Source organism: Lottia gigantea (assembly GCF_000327385.1).
Source record: "Lottia gigantea unplaced genomic scaffold LOTGIsca_51, whole genome shotgun sequence".
NCBI classification, from domain to species: Eukaryota; Metazoa; Mollusca; class Gastropoda; family Lottiidae; genus Lottia; species Lottia gigantea.
In genome coordinates this window covers 728,450-753,911 of record NW_008709752.1, presented here as the reverse complement: position 1 = coordinate 753,911, position 25,462 = coordinate 728,450, and the positions used below count along the sequence as shown (strand labels likewise).

The 25,462-nt window shown below is 32.6% G+C and overlaps 5 protein-coding genes across 5 annotated transcripts in view; 3 read left to right on the top strand and 2 right to left on the bottom strand.

Annotated features, from left to right (window-relative positions):
• Positions 1-1,997: 1,997 nt before the first annotated feature.
• On the top strand, positions 1,998-3,356 carry LOTGIDRAFT_165392 (hypothetical protein; the record flags this gene model as incomplete). Its single annotated transcript, XM_009062409.1, has 2 exons — positions 1,998-2,202; positions 2,563-3,356. The coding sequence occupies 2 exons, from the start codon at positions 1,998-2,000 to the stop codon at positions 3,354-3,356; spliced, it is 999 nt and encodes a 332-aa protein (XP_009060657.1).
• Positions 3,357-5,115: 1,759 nt separating this feature from the next.
• Positions 5,116-6,333, bottom strand: LOTGIDRAFT_165391 (hypothetical protein; the record flags this gene model as incomplete). Its single annotated transcript, XM_009062408.1, has 3 exons — positions 5,116-5,621; positions 5,782-6,153; positions 6,258-6,333. 3 exons carry the CDS (start codon positions 6,331-6,333, stop codon positions 5,116-5,118), a joined length of 954 nt encoding a protein of 317 aa, XP_009060656.1.
• A 636-nt stretch (positions 6,334-6,969) lies between these two features.
• On the bottom strand, positions 6,970-7,650 carry LOTGIDRAFT_165390 (hypothetical protein; the record flags this gene model as incomplete). The annotated part of the gene is made up of 1 exon (XM_009062407.1): positions 6,970-7,650. The coding sequence occupies one exon, from the start codon at positions 7,648-7,650 to the stop codon at positions 6,970-6,972; it is 681 nt and encodes a 226-aa protein (XP_009060655.1).
• A 220-nt stretch (positions 7,651-7,870) lies between these two features.
• Positions 7,871-13,139, top strand: LOTGIDRAFT_165389 (hypothetical protein; the record flags this gene model as incomplete). The annotated part of the gene is made up of 10 exons (XM_009062406.1): positions 7,871-7,880; positions 7,991-8,130; positions 8,322-8,469; positions 8,630-8,833; positions 8,976-9,179; positions 9,311-10,057; positions 10,294-10,506; positions 10,894-10,989; positions 11,741-11,935; positions 12,862-13,139. The coding sequence occupies 10 exons, from the start codon at positions 7,871-7,873 to the stop codon at positions 13,137-13,139; spliced, it is 2,235 nt and encodes a 744-aa protein (XP_009060654.1).
• Positions 13,140-21,188: 8,049 nt separating this feature from the next.
• The window catches only part of LOTGIDRAFT_165388 (hypothetical protein), a gene marked incomplete at both ends in the record, with an annotated part of 6,934 nt that continues 2,660 nt past the window's right edge, over positions 21,189-25,462 (top strand). The window contains 8 exons of the mRNA XM_009062405.1: positions 21,189-21,402; positions 22,095-22,265; positions 22,821-22,961; positions 23,317-23,427; positions 23,670-23,915; positions 24,126-24,258; positions 24,478-24,682; positions 25,103-25,243. Of these exons, the coding sequence (XP_009060653.1) occupies positions 21,189-21,402; positions 22,095-22,265; positions 22,821-22,961; positions 23,317-23,427; positions 23,670-23,915; positions 24,126-24,258; positions 24,478-24,682; positions 25,103-25,243 (1,362 nt within the window). The remainder of the gene's footprint in view (positions 21,403-22,094; positions 22,266-22,820; positions 22,962-23,316; positions 23,428-23,669; positions 23,916-24,125; positions 24,259-24,477; positions 24,683-25,102; positions 25,244-25,462) is intronic.

Below are 25,462 nucleotides of genomic sequence, written 5' to 3'. Positions count from 1 at the left end.
TTTTGTTAATAATGATATATTTTCCTCAATCGATATTCATGAAAGTCAATAAGATAAAGAATTTATAATATTTTTATCAATCATTCAACGTAATGATGGATCAAAAGTTGGAGATATATATACCTGTAGATGTATGATAAGAGTCAATATCGAAAAACCAAAATTTTCAGTTCATCTGAATAAAATTAATGATCCGAAAGAACAAATATCATTAGTAACTGTAAAAGTTTTTATTATTTATCCTGAAATTATAACAGATAAAGAAAAAAATATACCATTTAAACTAAATGATGCAGTTAATGTTGAACTCCTTCCATTTTTTAGAGTATCAGAAGTTCATTTAATTTAATAACCTAAAAATGGAACTCAAAAGTAGACAACAATATATGATAGAAAAACAAAACGAACTAAAAGAAAAACTAAAACAATTCAACAAATGTAGAAAAACATGGAGTAGAATCGATTCTGTTTTCAAAACATTAACAGTTCTATCAGTAGGGATAACGATGGCAACAGCCGTAACCGGAGGATTAATGCTTCCAATAATTGTCCCAACTGTATTAGCCGCGTTCTCTGTCGTTCAAACTTCATCTTGTGGATTTATTACTTTAGGTTTTACATCAAAAAAGAAAGCTTATTATAAAAAGAAAACAGAAATTTAAATACATATCTTAATAAATTATTCATTTTTTCGAAAGATCGAGAGAAAACAAGAACATAACAGTTGAAGAATTAGAAAAATTCAATGAAATTTAAGATAAATTTGATGTAGAAATATCATCAATAAAAGTTAAAAAAAAGTTGCTTAAAAAATATGAATAAAATTGAAATTTTAGACGATGAAAAATTCATATCAAATGAACTTTTTTCCAATGTTATTGACCTTATCTCTGATGAATTTATAACATTTAAAGGGCAAATTGAATTAGATGGAGAGATAATTCAAGATGGAGGACACAAACAAAACATGCAATTTGTAGCTTTTATTAAAAAACTTTTGTCAATTTCTTCGCTAGAGTGGATAATAAATCGGATGCTTCTGATTGGTATTTCACAGGAAAAATGATTTTTCGTAAAAACAATTTCAAAGAAATAAAAAGATCAAAAAAGGGTAGTGGTGTTACCCTACTCAAAAAGATAAAAGAATATATCGGTATAAATTGTTATATACTGAGCGATGGATACTGCTTTGCAAAGTGCGTTAATCGTGTTTTAAACGAAGACTACACGAGAGATTTTCAAGATTTCATCAACAGTTTTTCATAATCAAACAGAAAAGGAGTTATGACAACTGCTAGAATCTGCGAATTCAATAAGAAATTTAATACTAATTTTCAAATTTATATGCCCAACATAGACATTTTCAACCAAAGAAAGTATCCGAGGAATTAGATTGGTTATTTTACTTACATAAATCACATTTCTCTCTCATTAGAAGAAATAACAAAACCTTAGGAAATAGAAGATAATTACGATGAAAACGTATGGAGAACTTGTAGAGATGATAATGCGATAACGCAAGTTTCACCTCTAAACCATTCCCGATGAATGTTTATACGCGTGGGATTGCGAAACCTATAACGAAAATAAAGCCATACCTTATTCTTGCAAGTTAGAAATTTAGAAAAACTAAGAAAAATGTTAGACAGAATAAATAATCTCTTTCCAGATTTAAAGTCGACAGATCCCATTCCAGAAGAATTTTACAACAAACTTATGACTAATATAGTAGAAAGTATTTGTAGGTACATATTGTATCGATCAAATGTTACAACGTTTAGGAAAAATAGATCAAAAAATAATAACATTAATTGCTCATAACGCTAGCGATTTTGATAACTGGATCATGACCAAAAACGTAAAAAAAACTAACACAATGCCCTTTAAAAACACCCAGAGGAAGTCTGTCTCTACCTTTAACTAATTCATTCGCTGATGAAGATTTACAGAAAAAATCATCTAGTTTGGCAGCATGGGGAAATTCATCTAATCTACCAATGAATTTGAGAAAGATCGAGGACGTAGACATTGCAAAATACACCAAAGATAATTGGGAACCTTTAAGAAACGAATGGGAACCTTACGCTAAAAGAGATATGTTATGTCTCGGAGCTTGTTTGATAAAATACAATCAAGCAATGAAAGAAGTTGTATTTCAGAATATTTCCAATAATCTAACGGCTCCTTCTATATCTTTAAAGGGTTGGTATTATTTATATCATTACGATAAAGAAATGGTTGAAGAAGAATGGTATGAAACTACTAGAATGGTTCCGAAACACACCGAAAAAGTTTACTCACATACCCTTTTATAAGATATTTTATCAGACAAAGTATTAAAGGAGGAAGAGTTTCGGCAAATCGAAAATCATTTGAAACGAATAAAATGGATGAAATTTGTTATATATTAAATGAATACACAGAAACAGCAAGTGATAATATAATTGATTTATTCAAAGAATATAGCGCTAGCACGAAAGATCAAGCGGAGGTTCATTCGAGACTTACAAAAATAAAATGTACTAAACTAATGGTCTTTGATGCTAACGGCTAATATCGTAGGTAGTAATTGTATGAAATTATTAGGTAATTCGCTGTATGGTAAATCTATTCAGAAGGATACAACTACATCGAGACATCTATGGAGTGAAGTGACTTTAAAAGCCAACTTCGATTCACACGTTATACACTATGAAAGAGTAAATGATAGTCAATATATAGTTGAAGAAGAAAAAGAGTTTATTCCTCCTAAATCTACACGACTAACACCTAGTCATTTGGGATTATTCGTTTTATCTCACAGTAAAAAAATAATGAATAATTTTATTCGCGTGATAGATGGATTTTATAAGCCTGAAATATACTATACTGATACCGATAGTTTATACATTTCGTCTAGCAATTGGGATAAATTAAATGAAGCTGGGTTGGTGTCCGAAAATGATTATTGTAAAGGAAAGAATGATTACGGTGATGGTGGATTTATATTTGTTTTGTATTTAGCGCCAAAAGTTAAATACAATATCATTCGAACTTCCGATGGTGTTTTAAAAGAAAAGAAAACGTATAAGGGTTACTCTAAAGATAAGATATCTGTAGAAGATTATATTCGATTAGCTAGTGGACAGGATGTAACGAATGAATTTAAATACAATATCATTCTAACTTCCGATGGTGTTTTAAAAGAAAAGAAAACGTATAAGGGTTACTCTAAAGATAAGATATCCGTAGAAGATTATATTCGATTAGCTAGTGGACAGGATGTAACGAATGAATTTAAGAAACCTTGGGTAAAAAGCTTCACCAATGGAGTAGTTATTCCAAAGGATGATGATAAACAAAAGAAAGTTTTTTAGAAGTTATCTAAATCTCGTTAAGAGAAAAGCACCAAACAGTGAAGGAATCATGTTTCCTTACAACAATGGAAAAGAATTGAACATAGATGAAAACTACGAATTTGATGATTTTTATTACCTTACTATTCAAGAAGAGAATGAAGAGTGTTAATTTTTTTTGTTTTGAATGAAGTTGAATAACAATTTCCTCGTTACAAAAATCTATCAACCTATTTTTACCATCTTTGATTTCCAGATTTATATCTTAAATCATAAAGGAATTAAGTGGTAAATACGTTGTTTGAAATGGTTTCTCTATAATTCTATATCCTATCGGTACAGTGAATGTTGGAAGACTGTAGATAATCTGACGTTTGTATTTATTGAAAAATCCACCGTTTATCAAATTGCAATGTATATTTATCACATCGATATCATTCTCGATATTAGCTTTGTGTGGTGCTAAAGTGGATTGGGTGTATACTCGTTTATCAAATCCTAGTAACGTATTCAATGAATTTTCTACGTTGAATTCAACTTGACTATTATTTCTTAATATCAATTTTATTTTGTTCAGATTCAAATTATCTTCGAATTCAATATTGTTTTTACCATTGACACTTCCTCCAGATAAGTACTCGTTAATGGCTATGTATTCGTAGCTTCTTGGCAGTAAACGTATGGTTTTGAACGTAACTCCGGTATCTGTTGATATTTTTATTTGGTTATATTTTTCGTTGATATTTCTAATGGAATTGTAAACAGAAAAATACTTTAATCCCAATTCATATTCTTGATTGCGATCGAGTTCGTACTCATAATCTAGAGATAATTTAATGTCTGATTTATTTGAGGTGATGACGAATAGTTGTTCTTTATTTTACTTTTTTAATCACGCTTTTATACTCATCTATGATTCCTTTTTCTAGGAGTCTTTTTAATATACAATTTACTTCATTATATTGTTTGTGCGATCGATGTCCTTCCTTCATTGCCGCTAATATTACTCGTAATCTATTAAGTAGTTCCTCGTTGTTGTCGGATAAAAACGTTATACCTTGACCAGATGCCACCATATCTTCGATCGAAATCGTCTATATCTTGTGTGATTGAATTGTTGTCTTCAGCATAATCATCTGCTTCGACAACTTCGTGTTCATCATCTTGATCAATTACTCTTATATATAGTTTAACTTCTTTCGATCTTCTTGTTTCGGGTCCCGACTTTCTAATTGCATGTAGAAATTTTGAGTATGCTACTAAATCCTTATAATCGGCAATACCAACATCCTTGCCATTCATTAAATCTATTAATCCTCTCGTTAATGTTAATATAAAGTCTTTTGTATCGATTTTGAATAAAGGGGAATTTGGACTAAATATTATTCTAAATCCATTAAACAATAAACCTTGATTTAAACGATTGGTGAAATGCTCTTTAGGGTTTGAAAAAAGACGATTTATATCATCTCTATGTCCTAATTATAATACCATCATATTCAATCGCTTTGGGCTGTTCTATAGGAGGTGTAGGTTCTATAGACGGTTTATATTCTAATTTCCTTTTAATATCCTCTTGAGATTTTAATATGGGTTGAAATAGAGTTTGTAGATTTTCCGTTAATCCGAGTTGTTGTAATCTGTTATTTTCAACTTGGGTCTTTATTTTATTCTTAGCCTTGATATATTCTTTATTTCTTTTTAAAATATTATTCCAATCCATTTTTACAAAATAAAATTAACATATGCATAACTCTTTCACCCGCGGGTTTTCTAGTATTTACAAATACATATCCATGTTCATCTGGGTTTTTCCATTAGCTTTACAAACCTTTTTAAATGCATCTCTGTCCATTCCGTGATTTATCGACTGAATGATTTGAGATAAATCTTTATCGTTTAATTCAAATAATAAAAAACAATTTGCGTTTTTTCTAATGAACATAGAATCCATCCCGTAAAAAGATTGAGATTGGTATATGCAGTGACAGTTGCGATGTCTTCCCTTCGTGAAGAATTCTTGTTGAACAGCTTGATTTCTTTGCGCTACGCAGTCGTCAAACAATATTAAGTTCTTTCGTTTGCTATCAATATTAGACAAGTCTAGATCATTAACATTTTTCGTAAGAAAAACTTTTATATCCGTTGGTTTCTTTCCTTCGATGTAGTTATCTATGATATCTTTTATATCCACTTCTCCTTCGTAATATTGAAATAGGTCTTGAACATCTTTCTTTGGTAGATATTCTAAAGCTTTGAGAAATTGATAATACGATTGCTCTGGAACTACGGCATATACACATAAGCATTGGGTTATTAGGAAATATTTCTGAATGATTAAATTTTTTATTATTTTAATTTGTTCCAAAAATGACTCCTTCTCCTTTATACTTTGAAAGATATATTCCTTCTCTAGTGTGTATATTTTTTAAAAATATTCCATTACCCTTATGTTTGACTTTGATTTCGCCTGTGTCAATACTATCTAATAATTTATTTAATCCTTGTTTAACAGTTTTCTTGGTTTCTTCACTAAATCTTTTTCCACATTCTTTCATTGTGCCTATCATATCTCCCACTCCTGAACCTTTCTTTTCCGTTTTAGGTTTTTTAACCTCTGCTGCCAACTTTTCCAATGCTAAATTGTGTCTATGTTCTTCGGCTGCTTTCTTTTCTTCGGCAGCTTTTGTAGCAGCAGCTTTTGCAACATCGGCTTTCTTTGCGTTGGAAGTTTTGACTCCAGCAGCTGTAGCACCGACCACTGTAGCCGCCGCGGTAATACCAGCAAATATTAAAGGTAGGGAAAATATAAATCCACCTTTTTTTTACATTTGTATCAATTCTTTCTAAATCTATATCGTCTCTGACTTTACAATATTTGTATTTATCAATAAGTTTTTTAGTTATACTGATTTTTTTTACCGTTGAAAGTTATTACAGTTGGGGAATCTGTTTCAACAGCTTGTATTATTTTCATAACTAAAGTTTCTACTTTCATTTTTAAGGGTGTATTTTTACTCAATTCTTATCATTCTTCTATCTGCTATTTTAATTAAATGTTTTGCTTCTTCCAATAATAAACAATAACCTGTTACATCTCCTTGTGTTTTTTCAATATGAATATTTATGTTCACTCCTGTTTTGAAAAGATCTTCTTGGTGAGCTGATAGATCAAAACAGAAGATTGGATGATTAAGTGCAAAATCTACATATTCAAACTGAGATAGATTTCCAAATAATTCACACATATTTTTATAGTTTCTATACAATTCATTATAATCCTTTGTGGTTGGATTAATTGTTAAAAGTTGGTAAGGATAATTATCGTTGTTTAATCTTACTTGAACTTGAATGGATTAAAGGATTTTGAGTTTGGTTCATTGCCACTCTAAAGACATTATTGTTATTCGTTTGAGAATCTGGTAAGTTCTTGAAACCAACCATTAAATATCTTCCGGGATTAATAGTGTTAGTGATTGGCCACGTGGTGGATCGTCCCGTTAAAGTCATGCTACCTACCGTGTTACGATGAAGAAAAGCTATTTCATTATCTTTAGTAATGAGTTGAATATTCTCGTTTCTACTTCAATTGATGGTGTTATTACTGGTATGAAAAGTTGGAGATTCGTTATTTCTAATTTTGCATCTGAACCATTCTCTCTAAAGAATATCTTATCGTCGTTGATTTCTTTTTGTAGATGAATTTTTTACCGAATAAAGGATATAATTTCCAATTATCCCACCTATTATTCTCAACAATATTATTGTACTGAAGTACTCGATTTTCAAATCCATGATTAGCTGCTCGTGCTACTCTTTCTATTGTGTTTCGAGCAACAACTCTCACTCTATCTAATCCAGCAACATTTCTTACCGGTTCTTTTAAAACACTTCCATCGCCAACATCGGGTATCCAACCTGAGACTGAATCGAAATCTTTAGGATATAAAACTGTTTTCAACATTGTGTCAAATTCCCCAGGGTGTTTAATTGTTTCTATCGGATTTGAACCAGCTTCCAAAACCATCTCGCTAAATAAAGATGGAAAGAAATAGTTTTCTAACGTTGTATTAGTTTGAGGAGCTTGATTCTGAGTTCCATCTTTAATTTTCAAATCACATCTGAAATAAGCATCGGAAAGAAGCAACCAATTCGATAATGAATTTATTTCGAAGGTAATTCTACCACCATCATTCAATTGGGGTTTAGAACCAACAGTGGGTGAGATGGTAATATAATCCTCTTTTTTCGTGTTAAATGAATAACGAATCGGATCGTATAATCTAATGATTGGATCTAGTATTTTATTTGCCATTTTTAAGGTTTAAAATTGAGTAGAAAATTGTTTTCCAAAACAAGAGTTATCTCCCTTCTACATTATTTTAAAACCAGATGTTATTTTATATAAGGGTATTGTATGCTTTTTTTGATGGAATGTAGGAAATTGATTGAAGGTGTTTTTTGGTGTATGGGAGTTTAGGTCTTTTTTTAAGTGTAAGAATTTATGAAATGTTGGATGTTTTATGAAATGTAGGATGTTTTGCTGTAAGAATTTATGAAATGTAGGGAATTTAGGTCTTTTTTTTCCCCATAAAATGAAATGGAACCCCATGCGACCAATCTATAAGCTCATACACTACTCATATTTGTTTCAGATAATACCCTACATGATAACCTGGTCTATTCAGTATTTGTAAGAGCGTGGTATGATGATAAAAGATATTATGTTTATAAATCACCTGGTATCACTGTTGTCTCTAAACCACCAACTCTGACTTATTTAGGAGGAGCAGCTGTAAGTACCCCAATGGACGAATACTGGATGTCGCCTAGAAGCTCGGTGTCTAAACTCCCGTCCTCAGCCTAATCTAGAGAACTCACATAGCTATAAATAACGATTATTGATATGCATGGAAATTATTCAAAACTTTATGTAGATTTTCTGTTCTGTTTGATAAATCAATGGCATATTAAATTTTATTGCAGGTTAAAGAATTAGAACAGACAACTGGTAATAAAGATATTGACTACCAAATAAACAACAATACAATAATAGTTGGTTGGAAAGTTAAATTTAATGGTGGCATTCATGGTGTAGATTATTACCAGATTTATATCAGTACACATCCACAAGGTATACAACTTCATACAAAGCGTTTCTTGTATTGCTAAAATGATCTGATGTTCATTTATCCTTACAAACGTCTGACAATATCAGAAGAAAAGATAACAGATAGAATTGAAAGAAAACATCTCCTATAGATACGAGTCAAGAATGTTGTATATTATTTCAGGTCACAATATCCATAGGAGTGACACAAAATTATCGCCACAGCAGAAATCATTCAGTATATCTGGAGTAAAGTTACAAGAAGATAAGATATATTACAGCACAGTTTTAGCCTTTAACAAAGCTGGGTTATGTAGCTGGAGCACCAGTGATGGCATCATAATTGATTCTACACCACCTTCAACTGGTATCATACATGATGGATTAGGTAAGTATAAATTTTGGTATTATAGTTAATACTATACCCCCTTTATATGGTGTCACTCACGAGTATCATGTAAGATTAGTATTGGCGAAAGCCTAAATATTTTTGATTGAATTTATTACATTTGTCTTTTGATTTGTTCCAGACCCACACGACTCTGAATACCAGTCATCTGATAGCTTGCTTGCTGCTTCGTGGTACGGTTTCTCTGATATAGGATCAGGTATTGTGAATTATATCTGGTGTGTTGGTAGACAGAATGACTCCACTACTTGTGATATATTACCATGGACTAATGTTGGTTTGAAAATAAAAACCACTGATATATCACCTATGGAATTGCATTCAGGTAAATGAAAATACAAATTTCAATTTAGCACATACAAAGACAGCAATTGGTTTTGGTAAAAGAAATATATGTATAGTTGTCTTGAGTTATAAATGTAATTAAAACGTAACTTCACCATTTGTATGTTACAGGAGATAAGATCTATCATAAAGTATATGCTGTAGACGGTAGTGGTTTACAATCACAAGTTGCTGTCTCTAATGGGATTATTATTGATACTTCACCACCTGAACCAAGCTACCTGGAATTTATTGGAGAGAATCTCATCCTTAATCCCTCATTTGAATCAATATCTGATGACACAACAACTTCTTGTAATTCTAACATCCCGGAGGATTGGTCTACAGATTCACAATCTTGTGTTAAAACTCGATCATCTCAACATTCAACAGCTCATGATGGTGAAGTTTATATCACAATAACAGATCAGATTCAACAAACGATTCAAAATCTAGATACAGATTGTTCTTATCAGCTTACTGTACATGTTGGTTACCCACATGACATCTTATTATCACATCATATGGTAGAAGGTTTTATTAGATTGGGACATGAAATAAACAGTTTTAAACTGAATCCAGATCTCTGTCAGGGTGACTGTTCTGAACTTGTCGATGTGATTCATTGGTATAAATTCAACTATATTTATCAACCAATAAATACACGAGAGAAATTAGTAATTGGTACAACAAGAAATAATATGATATTGGCTATAGATGATCTAGAACTCAGAAAAATAAATCATGTATCATTGAAAGATACCAACAATAATCATATAGTATATCACCCTACTTTTACACCTCACTGGTCTTCCTTACATTTTAACTGGTATATTAAAGATAGGGAAAGTTCTATTGTGGAGTATCAGTGGGCTCTAGGTAAGTCATATCTTATGCACATTATCTTTACTTGGTTTGTCAAGCTGTCTTCATGTATACCACAGACATGAAATGCAATGAATAGAGTTTTACGACCTACTCTTCTGCACCTAACTGATGTTTAATGTCTCATACCACTTATATTTGTTCAGAAGACTCATTAATTTCAAGAAGTAGTATCAATGTTTATATAAAATAATTGAACAACAAATACTTTATATTTAATCTATATCCAGGTACAGTGAAAGGTGGAACTCAGATCAGAGAATTTACAACAACTGGTGATAGAAGCCACGTGACTGTTTCTAATCTACCTTTGGATCACAACACTCGGCTATATTTCACTGTTAAAGCTCGAAATGGTGCTGATCTAACCTCTCTATCACATAGCAACTATATGTTGGTGGATACTACGCCTCCTGTTGTGATTTATATACATGACGGTACAGGTACGTGACGTTGCACTGATTATATTATAGTACACTCTACGCTTCCTGTTCTTATTTATATACATGGCAGTACAGGTGTGTGACGTTGTACTGATTATATTATAGTACACTGTACGATTTCTGTTGATATTTATATACATGACGGTACACGTACGTGACGTTGCACTGATTATATTATAGTACACTCTACACTTCCTGTTCTTATTTATATACATGACGGTACAGGTTCATGACGTTATACTGATTAAATTAAAGACGAAATAACACCTCCTGTTGTTATTTATATACATGACGGTACAGGTGCGTGAAGTTGCACTGATTATGTTATAGAAGACACCTCATCCCAATGTGTAACCCAAGAGAAATGATATTATATTTGTTTTGCAGGTGGAGATGTTAATTACCAGACTCGTAAGGTTATAGCTGTCAATTGGAAAATAGAAGATCCACAATCTGGTATTGACTACTGTCTCTGGGCTATAGGTAGGTAAAGCCTCTCAAGTATGAAATACTCGAGTGCGAGCATCCAATCTCTTACCAATTGTGAGCCAGCCAGTTAAACCCGTTTAACAAAGAGAGAACAGTGAAAGCACTGACACCTTCCTATTTTTTCTTTGAGCTCTAACACTATCACTGGTGCATACAAAACTAATTATACCTTATCTTATTCCCAAATTGCCCAGATAACAACTCAACAGCAGTGCTGCAACCATGTTGTCTCTCCAGTGTCCTGTCTACAATTTACAATTATAAGCTTTAACTGTAACAAGAAACACTAGGAATGATGAAATACACCAAAGACACAGAATGTTACTATGTTTTGACAACAGGAAAAACAAAAAATATTAAATATAAAAAATGTTAAGAGGATGATTTTAGCCTTGAATTTATAGTAAATAGTCTTCAGAAGTACTAGAAATGTACGAACAACGCACAATCCCTTCAAAAATACTCCAAACTATGAATTTTACTCAACATTTCTAGATATGTCTTTTTTATAAATCACAGAGTATCTTAAAACAGCGAGTTATCCTCTTCTAACATCCAAATTCTAGATACACATGGATTTGAAGGTTCAAATTTCTACGGTGAGCTATGAAGACTATTAATGATTGTCTTAGCTAAAAATTTCCATTTTCTGAAACTAAAATATGAATTGTTAAAAAGAATGGCGTACCTTTAACCAGCAATATATTTACTGTATATGATTATAACCATATATGTATCTGTTTAGGTTCTGTGCGAGGAGGAAATGATATACAGAAGTTTACAAGAATACAGAAAGACGAGAATAAAGCTAGTAGAGAATATACTGAGAGAGAACCTATAAAAGTTTATTCTACTATTAGATGTTATAATAAAGTTGGTCTACAAGTAACAGTTACAACTGATGGTGTTCAACTCATTGATTCTAATAAACTTATTACTAGTAGTGGGCAGATAACTCTTTTACCACAGACCACAACCCAATATCAAATATCACAATATTGTCTTTCACTACAACAGTCACTTGGTATTCGCTGGCGGTTTGATTCTAACAGCTATAAGTCTACATCAGTTATGGTGAGTTCAAATTAGTAACCCCATCTGACATCATACTATCTGATGATTATAAACTAGAGAAAGAGATAGATGTTTATTGTTTTATAGGTTGGACTATCTACTGATGATTATAAACTAGAGAAAGAGATAAATGTTTATTGTACTGTTTTATAGGTCGGACTATCTACTGATGATTATAAACTAGAGAAAGAGATAGATGTTTATTGTACTGTTTTATAGGTCGGACTATCTACTGATGATTATAAACTAGAGAAAGAGATAGATGTTTATTTTATTGTTTTATAGGTCGGACTATCTACTGATGATTATAAACTAGAGAAAGAGATAGATGAAACTGGTATTAACTATGATGGTGTTAAATTACAAGGTTTAAAACTGAAACCAGAGACAAACTATATGGTGAATATTTCTGGTATTTTACTGGGCAGATTGAATAATTATATAAATCATACTTTCTCTACAAATTATCAACCACCCAGTGTTAAAGGTGAGACTATTTTAGCATTAGGATTCATTGTACATGGTGATATCTCTGACACTTTACACTATGCTCGAATTTTTTCTGTTCTTTTTTTTTTTATTGATTTCGAACATTTGGAAGAAATATAGTTACAAACTTATAAATCTCTTTCTTGTCTGACGTTTGGGTTTATTTTGTCTTGTCTTTTTGTTGAACGTGTTTATTTTTTGTAAATATACCCCGTTTTTTTCGATACTGTGTGGCCTGAAAGATATATTTTCATTCAAAAAGGACAGTTTACAGAAAAGCTACAGAATATATTTTTATTACAGACGATAGAGATATCAAAATAGCCAAGACATTAGATGGTTTAACATTAATGATATCCTGGACAGATATATTTGAATCATACTGGAAAGATTTAACTTATGAAGTTAGTCTTGGTACCAAACAAGGTGGTGGAGATGTTATGCAGTGGCAAGAGACAAAAGATAAAAGTCTCCGTTTGACATTACCTAAACATTCGAAATATAAATATCTATTTTTAACTCTTACTGCAGTAGATCCTTGTGGTTTATTTAGTACTATTCAGAAAACCATTTTGTTGTAGATTTTAAATTATTTAGATACTACCATTTTTTATTTTCTTTTATTTAATTTCTTTCGATCGTATTGACTTTTTATTTTAATGTTATCTCATTTGAACTGTATAGTATTGTTAACTTTTATCCAATGATCAACATTATATTTATTTAGCATAAATTTTACACCTTTTGAATAAAATAAATGTTTTATAGGTGTAAATGTCTTGGTGTTATACATGAATATTGCCGTCGCTCCTGTCCGTCGGCCAGTCTGTGCACATGTCATGTAGGCATGATAGAGACTACAGATTATTCTTGATATGCATGCATGTATTGATGAGATCTTGGTCAAGTGCGAAATTTGTGATAATCGAATGAGCGGTTTCAGAGTTATATATTGAGATCTCAGTCAAATTTGAAATCGGATGAATGCTGTTATTTCCCTTTATTTAGTAAAAACTCGTCGTTTTTGGCTTGTAGGCATTAAGTTCATGTTTGAATTTGATGATAATTTGATGAACTGTTGTTGAGATTTTGCCTTGATTTATATATATTTTTAAGATAATTTGAAAATTCATTATTAAGCCTTTGTTATTATTCCTGACAGATGGACGTATGTTACCTGTCTGGCAAGCTATCTTCTGTAAACGTTAACTACCGTGGTATCAATATGATGTCCTCTTTTGTAAACTTTAAAAAAAAAACCACCAAATTAATGGACAGTTTTTACCAAATAATAGACAGTTACTACTTAAAGCACTCCAACATTCTACTGTATAAATCGAGCGAATGGCGGTTAAATTCTCGATCGACGTGAATAAGTCATCTTCACTCATAATTCCAGTCGACCCAGCTGTAAATGGGTACGGATATTCCGGGAAAGATCAATGCCAAGAGGTTTGGCCAAGGACCAGCTGGTAGAAAGGATCCTTAACTTACCGTGAACCTAAGTTGTTATCCTTCTTACATATAGTTGTTTCTTTCTTTCAAATCATCTAAAAAAGCTGAATGTGACATTTTCTATCAGTATAGTGTTGTTCTTCGTAGAACTTACCAGGACACTATATAGCCCACGTCAAAGTAACTGGTATCGCCCAGCTATTTGGAGAAGAGTCTAATAGGAAACTCAGTGAATATTATTCATCGTCGTGGAACCTTAGCACATGCAGGGATGAACCAACAGTTCTCATATGTATATTAGTTTACCTATCTCATGGTTTGACATATATCTTTTGTGTTTATTATCTCGCTAAAAAAAATTTATTTTCTTACATATAATTAAGGTGAATGTGACATTTTTTGTCAGTTTAGTGTTCTTCGTAAAGATAGCACCTTTCTCGCCCACTCCTCAGGCATTTTCAAGATGCGATTCTGCCATGTATTTAAATTTTTTGAATGACAAACTTGTCATCTATATGTATTTGTTGCATGATGAATCGCGTTTACACACCAATAATGTTATAGAGACTAACTTCGTTTGATTTAAATTCAGATATTTGTATTATTACAAACGTTTAACTTATCAATCACAGCGAGTCATTGTTTTAAATGTTTGCTTTTAGGTGTATTCATACGTCATATTATTATCAAGCCAAATATATATATGTAAGAATAGAATATCGATGAATAAACGCCAAAGAAGGGCGTGTTATTAGAAATGTAACTTGCCATGTCCCACATTGAATGGACAGAAATAAAAAGAAAGTGGCTCCATTGATGTTTTTACCCCCGTGACGCAATAATAATTTCTTTTACTGGGTAAAATTTTTTTTAAAAAATTCTGTAATATAATCGCAGGGCGTTACTTTAGCGGCTCAAATTTAATTTCCACTGAACAAGTATGCGCTTAATGTATGTAGTAAGGTGCATTTTACAATTGTTGTTTAAAGTTATATTAAAATCAAAAATCACAATTTACATTCTTGTTCTCCTGTAGCATCACGTCAGAATCAGGGGAGCCGCGGTTGCCCACTCAGTGACGCTTGCTCTCTAACCTGAAGATCCCAGCATAGGCCGAGATGATATCTTCGGAATGTTTCAACCCGGTTGCCTCGGGATGCAGTGATGCAGTTAAGAGGGGCTGACATGGTAAAAGCGTCACATCGTTCGGATGGGACCATAACACTAGACCGTGTGCTACAAACTGTGCGCGTTAAAGATCCCAGAAAGTTGGAAATCGACAAAGAGCTGGCTAATGCCGCTGCCCTGGTAAAATTTCCCTCATTGTACACTGCAAAGCGTTGCCAATCTTCAGTAGACCACATGTTGCAAAAAAGTAATACGTAAAAGTACATTCATTTCATTTACATCAGGACTAGGTGGCATAAGGAGACATCACTTTCTGTTTTTTAGGCTCTCATACCATAGTGTACTCAGAATAAAATGTGTCGTCAAGTTTTTATTTACTTAAAAGAGATATTTTCCTAGAAAACTATTTTCGAGTCAACAATCATACAATGTGAAAGTTGATATTAAACGCGTTCGTCTCGGTTCAGAGAATTATCATGAGGTTATTTGTATTGTATTATTTTAATTGTATTAAACGTTTGTAATACCATGGCTATACGCTTTATACAACAAGTAAGGAAATTTGCCATGTTGTCTTAAAGATGAGTTCCCTTATTTTCATTTATGAAAAATGAAAATGCTAACACTTCTATGAATAGAAAGTATAGGTGTTCTAATGACTTGGAAAAATACCAGTTTGTCTCACATGTCCATAATTAATTCATAATTAGCTAAATTAGAAGAGAATTAGCAGCAGAATTCCAATGGGTGACCGATCAAGAAGGTCATTCATTGTTTATCCATAATGTCCATATATGGACATTTATGATTGGTTCAAACTCTTAATTATATGCAATAAAAACATAATGATATGACTAAGAATACATGATAATTCACCAGAAACACCAATTAATCAAATAGTCCGCTTAATTTGATGCTAAAAAATGTAAATATAGTCAGAATTGACCAGATGGCTTTTCGTGTTTAAGCCATGATTCAGAAAAGTCCCTACAGACCGTCTGAAGATGGTGGAAAGGTTGCAGTCGCTACTTTTGATTATCTGAAGTCGTTTCTGCAGCTCTACCTAGCACACCCTCATCATCTTTGAGTTTTTTTTAGTGTCTCTACAGAAATGCGTTGCTCTGCTTAAGGTATCTTTACCTTTTCAGATGTAACTTACTATTGAAAGCCTCAATCTTTTGAAAAATTGAAGAAAACTGACTCAAGTCTCAACCTTTTTAAAACATTTAACCTATTACTTGCTGTTTAATTCTTTTAATTGAAGTATTCATCATTTTGAAATTACGAAATCAGTTTTTGTGGATCCCACTTATTCATCCATATAATACAACACTAATTGCATCACAATATAAAAGGAATCACGTGACTTGGTTTGGCCATTTCAAATGCCACTTATTTGTGGCAAAATGTAACAATGATTGGGAACAATGAGATATTTTGATGTATCATGTCTACTTCGGCTCAATGATAAATATCGGCATAATGTAGGCTTCACGAAATACATCGATGAACACGTCTATAGTTTCAAGAATCTAGCAAGTGTTGTAAAATAGCATTATTATAAAATTTCCAAAAAGTATGATAGATCGTCAGATCAATACCAAGCCCTTTCGATTTGGGTGATACGAGAGCTATTCAGCCTATTGTGCCCTTTTAAGCTAATCCCATATCAGATATGTAATATGTTCAGCCTAGTTTCAGTTTTCTTTTACTTTAAAAACTTCCTGGTTTCGCTCCGTACATCACGTTGGCTTGGCGAATTGTACGCTTGCTCTTCTACTTCGAGGTATGATGTTCAGATACAGGTCAAGATGATACCTTTGGTATTTATGCACTAGTTTCATATCATTGATGTAGTTTGGGGGAACGGACGTAGCGTCTTTTAAGGATGTGACACTTAACGGAGGTCCTATGTGCTACAATCTGTGCACAATCAAGATTCCAAGATATATACAACTCGAAAAGGAGTCGGCTTTTACCATTGTCCTGGCAAATGTTCTTTTATTGCCAACAGCAAGGCGTTTTTCGTAAACCTAATTAAAATGTAGCATGTAAATCCCTTTTATGTGCCCGTCTTATCCCGTATCCAAAATAATTACTCCGATGGGAATATCTGATCGAATAGACTGATGAATGCCTACACAGAATCAGAATATTTCGATAGAAATACTATAGAAGCCGACTTGTCCCCCTTCCGAATTCTGGGTTACCTTGTAAAATCCCAGTTTTTTTTTTCAGAATGTATAATTTCCTCATGCACAATCCCGAGCCAATTAAATTTGGCTTTGGATATCGATGACCATATTCATTGTTGATGATCTACTGATTAATAATTAAATCATATAAATTGTCATATGTACACTTAATTTGTCCTCACAATCGTAATAAATCCATAGTTCAAACCCATAATATATCATACTAATCTAAAGAAAAGCCAAGCATACTTGACAAATTTGTTTTGAGTTCAGGGCACTCAAACCTATTTATCTGAAGATAAGCTATTTTTTTTAACTTGAGATATAATCAATAGGCATACAATGTTTCATCAAGATCAGATAAATACGTGTCTACAAGCCACATTGAAATATTTTTATCAAGTCAAGGGCAATAACGTAAAAGCCGTTATTTCAAACTTGACCGAAATTTTATTAATATACTATCTTACCATATTTAATCAAAAGTTTTAACAAAAATTGCAAAAAAGGGAAACGATGGAAAGGACGACGGCAACATGGCAACATTCCTGGGCGGGTGTATAAAATTTGATATTAAGTACAATAGACTAAAGCTTCTACTTTCAGTTTAATTCAATTTTTGTGAATAGATTTTCCAAGTAAAAGTTTATCCACATGTTAGTAAAATAACTAAAGTGAAATACGATATACGTGAATAGTATATCTGTAATGATCTCTGCTTGATATAAAGAAAAACACTGTTAAATTGTATATTGTAGTAATCAAAACAGAGGAGTCGCAGTAACATGGTAATTCAGTATCAGTCCTACCCTTTTATGCATAAATTTTGAAGAAAGAAATACAAAACGTTATGCTTAAGAAGACTTATATTGACTAGTTTTAAATTTCACACAGCATATTGTTATTTCCATGAGCTATCCTCATTTGAGATCATTATACATTTGATGTACAGCAACATTCAAAAGTTATTGTTCATAGTGGAGAAATGCAACATTATATTATTCAGAATAACATAAGATTTAAACCACATAAATGGTATGAATTTTTAATTGTTCAAAAATTTAAAGCGGAATTCCCAATTACGTTGGTCCTGGTTATTTTTAATGAAAACGGGCTACGCCATACAGTGAGTAATGGAAATGAAAGACATTTAGCAAGAGAAGACTGGCAAAATTTCAAATTTCAAACATAATATGATGTAAATGTTGTTTCATATAACGTATTAAGATCACAATTTAGCTAGTTACTGAAACCTTTTAATTATAATTTTCGGCAAATGTTTAAAGCTGCGTGGTTCGTTGGCCGATGCGATGTGCGATGTGGGATTATCAAGTGTTGAACATGCTATTTATTGTTCATGTATCTCATAATAATGAAGAGTTTTTTTCGATTAAGTTATCCTACTTTATTCTTGGTATATTTTGATATATTTATTTGTACTCCGAATAATCGAGCTTCTCCTGTTTATGATGCTTTTTCATTCTTTTACTTTTACAACTTCCTGGTTGTTTCTATGAATTTCTATGAATAGAATATGATGACGTAGGTGTACACAATTTAGTAATATGTGATCACTCTGACAGTGTACATTATCTAGACAGATAAGACAGGAATATATGCATATAGGCTAAAATGAGAATTATTCCTTTGTTAGAATTTGGACTGTTGGTAGGATGTTTATTAGTACCATTTGTTTTGAGGTAAGTTCAGTTTTAATAAAACAGAAACCGAAAAACATTTTATTATACGGATGTACAACTTCGTCACAGCTGTCCGTTCGTTCCTCCACAATTGCTTGAAACGTTTGAGAACGGATTTAGACGAGAACTGGTATGCTATAAATGGTGCCTACAAAAAAACTAGACCCTTGAATGCTCCGTGAACAGTACGGGTGCAGTGCGTGTCCGATCTGATACAGCCACAAAACGTTGCATTTTAAAGTTATAGTGGGATTTTTACCGAAAATAAAAGCTATCATTCGGTAGTAAAATTCGACCAACCACTTTAACGTTCCGTAGTGAAAAGTCGCTATAATGTGATAACATTCGGAAGTAAAAATGTTAATATTCGAAAGTAAAAAGTAGATTTTTATAATCGCTGTAAACTGATAATAAACACCACACAGTACAAATGAAGATATATTTGAATAGATCTCTGCAACACAATAACTTTTGTTCTGATCAAAAGGTCAACAAAGGTCAAATGAAATTAATATAAGCCTTACAAGGCTTAAAAGTTTTGAAAATTGCTGTTTTCGGACGCCTCTAAAGCCGAAATAATATATCGGACATAAAAATTCAAAGTACGAATGGGCGTCCTAGATCAATGGCCTTTAACCTTGCAAAGGTCATGGCAGTTCGAAGAAAAATTAAGAAAATACACGTTCCCACATTTCCTTGCAGAAAATTCCAAGGGATATAACGAATTGTTATGATTGATTTAAACTCAAGCAAAATGCATCAAGTGTTTGGTATAAAACTTAATGAATTTATGACAAGAACATGATTTATGAAAAAATGCCCAATCGAACAATCCGCGACTAAGAGTAATGAATATGGCTGATATTCAGTCTAAATATTTAAAAAAAAAAAAACATTTTTCTAATTAGAGCATGATAGCTTGTCCACGTGGTCGGTTTGATCGACTTTTGTTCATTAAAAATATATGCGTGGGATCTTTAATTGGATTGATTTAAACACATTTGTATGGAGGTACTTATCCTTGTGTAATTGAAGAGACAATTTGTTATTTTTTTATCTTGTCTAAAAACATTTTAGATTTTGTCTTTTTGATGAATTTGTTTGTCGTGGATATCAGAAATATTTTAAGTTGAAAAAAGAGTACATTTACTTCTTAACAATGTACCAACATATTCATATATTCACTTCTTCAAATGAAATTTAAAGTACAGTCGGATTTTTCAGTAGATTGAGAAAGTTGGGTTCTCGAGAATTTAAGTAAACTTTTAACAGCTGCTATATTTTGAGGAAGTGGGAAAAATTATGTAAGATGTAGGGAAATATGCCCCCGATATTCGGAAAGTTTCAATATAAAGTATCATACGATATAAACCCAACACCAAAGTTACCAGGATGCTAATCACAATTATTAAGATAGTGGACCACAGCCATATACGCCCACCACGGCATGCAGTAGTAAATATTCAAGATTTTGGGGCAAGGACAATAACTCTGCTTCTAACGGTCGAAAATAGTTTAAATTCGAACTTGATCTTCGTTTTATGAATATGTATACACTTACCGAATTTCATTTGATTCCATCAAAAAATCTATTTTTTAGAGCGTTTACAAGCAAATGTTGACGGACGGACAAACCGACGGACGGACGGACGGACCGACAGGGGTGCCGACAATATACGTCCACAGAGAGAGATGTCGGCGTATAAAAATGGTTCTCATGGCTTGCATTGAAAAAACAAGTTTATCGTTGCCTTCAATTCAATGTGCATTTTCCAGTATTTATTGTACAGTAAAGAAGCAGAGAACAGAATCTTATAAAACACGTTGTTGGAAATTAACGAGCTGGTTTTCTTGCACCAAGCAAAGGTAAGGTTCAGCTTACATGCATAAATAAATACAGCCATTGTCTCTTGTAACATAAGCAATGGGTTCAGAGGCTTTTAACAAAAAGGATCACGACATATAGGCAGTTTGAAAATGACGGTATATTACGGGCCCATGCAGTTTTATTTTCTTAGGGTTTAAACAATAAAACGTTGGTTTTAAACGACTGTAGCGTTTAAGATCGTGACGACCTTTAATGTAAATGCGAGCGAGCAAGATTTGGTGACCAAATATCATAGTGTTCATCAAGAACCTCGCCAAGAGCACCATGAAAGCAATATCGCTTTTGTCCTCGGGTCCTAACTCTATCACTGATGCAGATATATCTGACAATATTTGCCCTTCACCACATAAAAAACAAGCACAAGTACAAGGTTGTATAATTAATACTATACATTGTATTAAGAAACATTTTTGTAGGACAGTAGATTATTATGAAAAAGAGTGTTGTCATGGTTGGACCGGTACAGGTTGTCAGAAAGGTAACAGCGATTTACTTATTGCGTGGAATAAACGTGATCTTGTTTTTATTTATTTTTTTCTATAGCAAAAACTGAAAATACAGATTGTATTGTTCGCCGTTTTTGAGCAGCATACATCTTGATACAATCAATACATAATACTTGATACAAATATGACACACTGACATCAATTAATAGCTCTACAAAAATAATATAGTGTAACTATAAACAAAGTTAACAAAATAATGCATTAGGGTTGATAAGACGGCGGTCAAGTTCGAATTTGACAATTTGTCGATGAACGGTTTTTGAGTTATTGCCCTTGACCTAGTAAAATTGCGCCAAAATGTTGTTGTAGGCATAATAGAAGCTACAATTTTCAGCTGATTTTGATGAAACACGGTGTGAGCATTGGGATTGATAAGACGGCGATCAAGTTCGAATTTGACGATTTTTCGATGAACGTTTTTTGAGTTATTGCCCTTGACTAGGTAAAATACATCAAAATTTACTTGTAAACATGAGGGGGGCTATAGTTTTTATCGGATCTTGATGAAACTTGGTATGCAAGTATATATTAATGAGTAAAGTTCAAATTTGTCTATGTTAGTGTGAATTTGATGATACGTTATTTTCAGACACGAGAGGAGTGATCTTTTAACATAATTGAAAATCATAATTCATGAATTCCATTATTACTATTATACTTTCAGCAATCTGTAGAGGAAGATCTGATTCAACAGCTTGTAATGAATATTTTTCCAATTCCCATATTGTACTAGCTAATAAAACAATAGTAAAGAATAGTGTTGGAAAATGTATTCGACCTGATACTTGTGAATGTCAACAAGATTGGTTTTATTCAGCTGGTTCATTTTGTAATAGTAAGTATATTCAAAGAGCACACCGCTTTTACTGCAATATCGGCCGAACATTTTTAATATTCATAGATTTAATTTTTTGGCGATGCCTCTCTTAAATATATATAAGAACATTTTTGTTAAACCGGAAGTGGTCCATATGGTCCAAGGTAATTGACATTGGCTATCTCTTTATACTTTTCTATTTGATGTCAGATGTCAGCTTCTGGTTTAATGTCCGTATGGATTTTCAAAGTATGGTGACTTATATCTCGTGAACTTAACCTTCGTTGACCTGCTACAAGTTTAAAGGTCACTGATCTTGGCTATCGATAGATACTTTCATATATTATGTAATGTCTTACGAACTCTTCCGGTTTCACAATCTTCATAAACCCAGATGTGTATCGATTTGACACTTTCATGAATATAAATAAAAAACACTTTGATAATCAGAATTCATGTGACCATCCCATTGAAATTCTTAAAAGTTGCAAACTTATGCCTGTCTTTTTGCCTATAGTTATCCAGTGATCTAGAAATGAATATTGTACAACATAAAACTAATTTTCTTTTCAGTCTGTTCACCCATTAATAATTGTGATCTCGAATATTGTACAACTAAAACTAACCAGAGATGTCGGAGATGTGAAGGATTTGTAGCAGATATCTCGTGGTATCGAGCTTATAAAATATCGGGGGATAAAAGAACGTGTAATAGTGAGTAATTTGTTTGTATCAACTTTCTAAAAACATCGAACAATTCACGTTTTTATTTACTCTGGCGCATTTCATACAATCTTATCATCGAAGTTTAAGTCGTTCCTCGCAAAGCCTGTAGTAATATTCTGTTTTCACATGGTAGTGATACCGAGCAAGCAGGTAATATTCTAGAATTGGCATTAAACCGATCGTGCTTTCTAACGGCATGTTGGTTTAACTATGTCAGGGGTCAGAAAAAATAAAAGCGCCCATCATTGTATTTAAGATTTAAGATAAAAAAATTAAGATTTATGATGCAATTCGTGTACACTTGACAATTCAATATAATGTAAGGATGTGATCTTATTTATAGAGGCGTGTTCATGGAGACCAGACAGTAGATGTTATCCTGGTTCATGTAGAGATGAGCTGTTTTCAAATTGTAATTGTTCTGATGGGTTTACTGGAACCCATTGTAATAGAAGTGAGTGTATTAGTATATGTGTAATGATTATTATTATTGTGTATATTAATGCGTATAATCATTACACTAGAGAAACTCCTAGTTTGGGGTATTTTTGAATAAATGATGCGATTTGCGTACATTTCTAGTACTTCTGAAGACTATTTACATATATTCAAGACCCAAATCAACCACAGAAAATGGCGAATTTGTCCCTTTAAATGTAAATAATGTCATATTGGGGTTATTTATTTTCGTTTTAGTTACTGCTATCCCTGATATTCTATACAATCAAGTAACGCTAACTGCTGATAATGGTGAAAGTGTTGGTGCACCTGGTTATTTTGGAGCAGGTTCTCCTCAACCAATAACATGGACCAATATAATGAAACCCAAAGATCTATATTACTCTTTTAAATCAAACTACTATCAACCAAATCCTAAACGTCCACCATTTGTCGTGGATTATAAAGTTGGTATTATTGATGGAAGTATAAGGTTCACAAAATGTAGGTTTCAGTTTCAATATTTGTATTTATTATTATTTTCATTCACCATCTTAGGGTTATGAAGGGTAATCTGAAAGGAGATGCCAGTATTAGGTTATTACGTAGATAGTCAAAGCTATCCATAGGGTTTACCACCGAGACAACGAAGTCATGAGATCCATGGTATTTAATAGTGTCACGCAAACTGAAATCAACGACTTTCTCTTTCAGATGGCCTGAATGGGGTCCAAACACAGACCGTCAGTTGTACCACCATCAGTAAAGATAATCCTAATCAAGGTATATTGGATTGTACTAAAACAATACAACCTACATTCTCTGTTCCCTTCAAACATCTAGAACGGTAAGTGATCACTTGGCTTATAACACAAAAGACAAAAGAAAAGGTCTGACATCAGTAATTTTAGACCAGTCTTGGTTTGAAATCGCTCTTAGAAATCATGTCCTCGAACCAAACAGTCCTCATAGCTTACAATAACTATAGCTTACACTATATGAATTACATACTTTTTTTATTCCTTTTGCAAAATTGTAACATGGTTTTAAAACATTTCTTTTTCAGACTGTCTTTCAAAATAACAACAACTATTGGAGGATTTGTGAAGATAAAAAATTTAGAAAGAAATGTCAACAACACCTACTACTACACACCAAACTCACTCTCACGTGATTTTGAGATTAAATTTGACAATGTACCACCATACCACTGTATACCTGTCAACAATTGTAAAAAAACCATGCTAACTGATATTGACATAACTAAGAAGGTGAACAGAGAAACCACAAATTATTATTATATTGAACTGACGATAAATGGGGCAGGCAAAATTGACAGAAGTAGTAACTGTGTTGTATCATGTGCTATACCATCTGCGATGATAATTTAATCAAATGTTGATATATTATTAACTATTAACACTGAAATGAAATTCTTCATGTTATTATAACCAGTACAAACTGAACTAGCGACGTTGAAATTTCTCTGTAAAAAGTGATGAAATTGGTCAGATTGTAATCAAATATGTAGACAACCATTTCCTTGCTAAGATATTTTGTTGTATCTACATTAACAAAGTATCTCAAATCTTGCCAGCAGGTTGGCTGCAGTTCAAATGTAGCCTACACACATCTGATCAGCATCCACATAGAAATTCAAAAGAAAAAGGTTCGATATTTATTTTTTATAGGTAGATAATACGGTTTATTGGGACGGTTGGATTGACAATGATTCTGGTATAGCTATATATGAACTAGAAATATTCAGCTTGAAGTCTACAGGAAATGAACTAATGATAGACAAACGAGTATTCGACACGAACACTACTTTGGTAGGTATTGATGATGTATAATTTTATCCTCGGAAACCTTTTCTTTAATATGACAGCCACGATTCGTTGCTTAGATATCTTCTTCGACCTCAATGTGATATAAATTTAAAAAAGAATCCTACCCACGAAGAAAACTATGTTTATTCTCTTGATTCAAATGGGCGGGGACCCGTTGACATAAGTGGATTGGGGCCACCTCTCTCCACCCCCCCCCCCCCC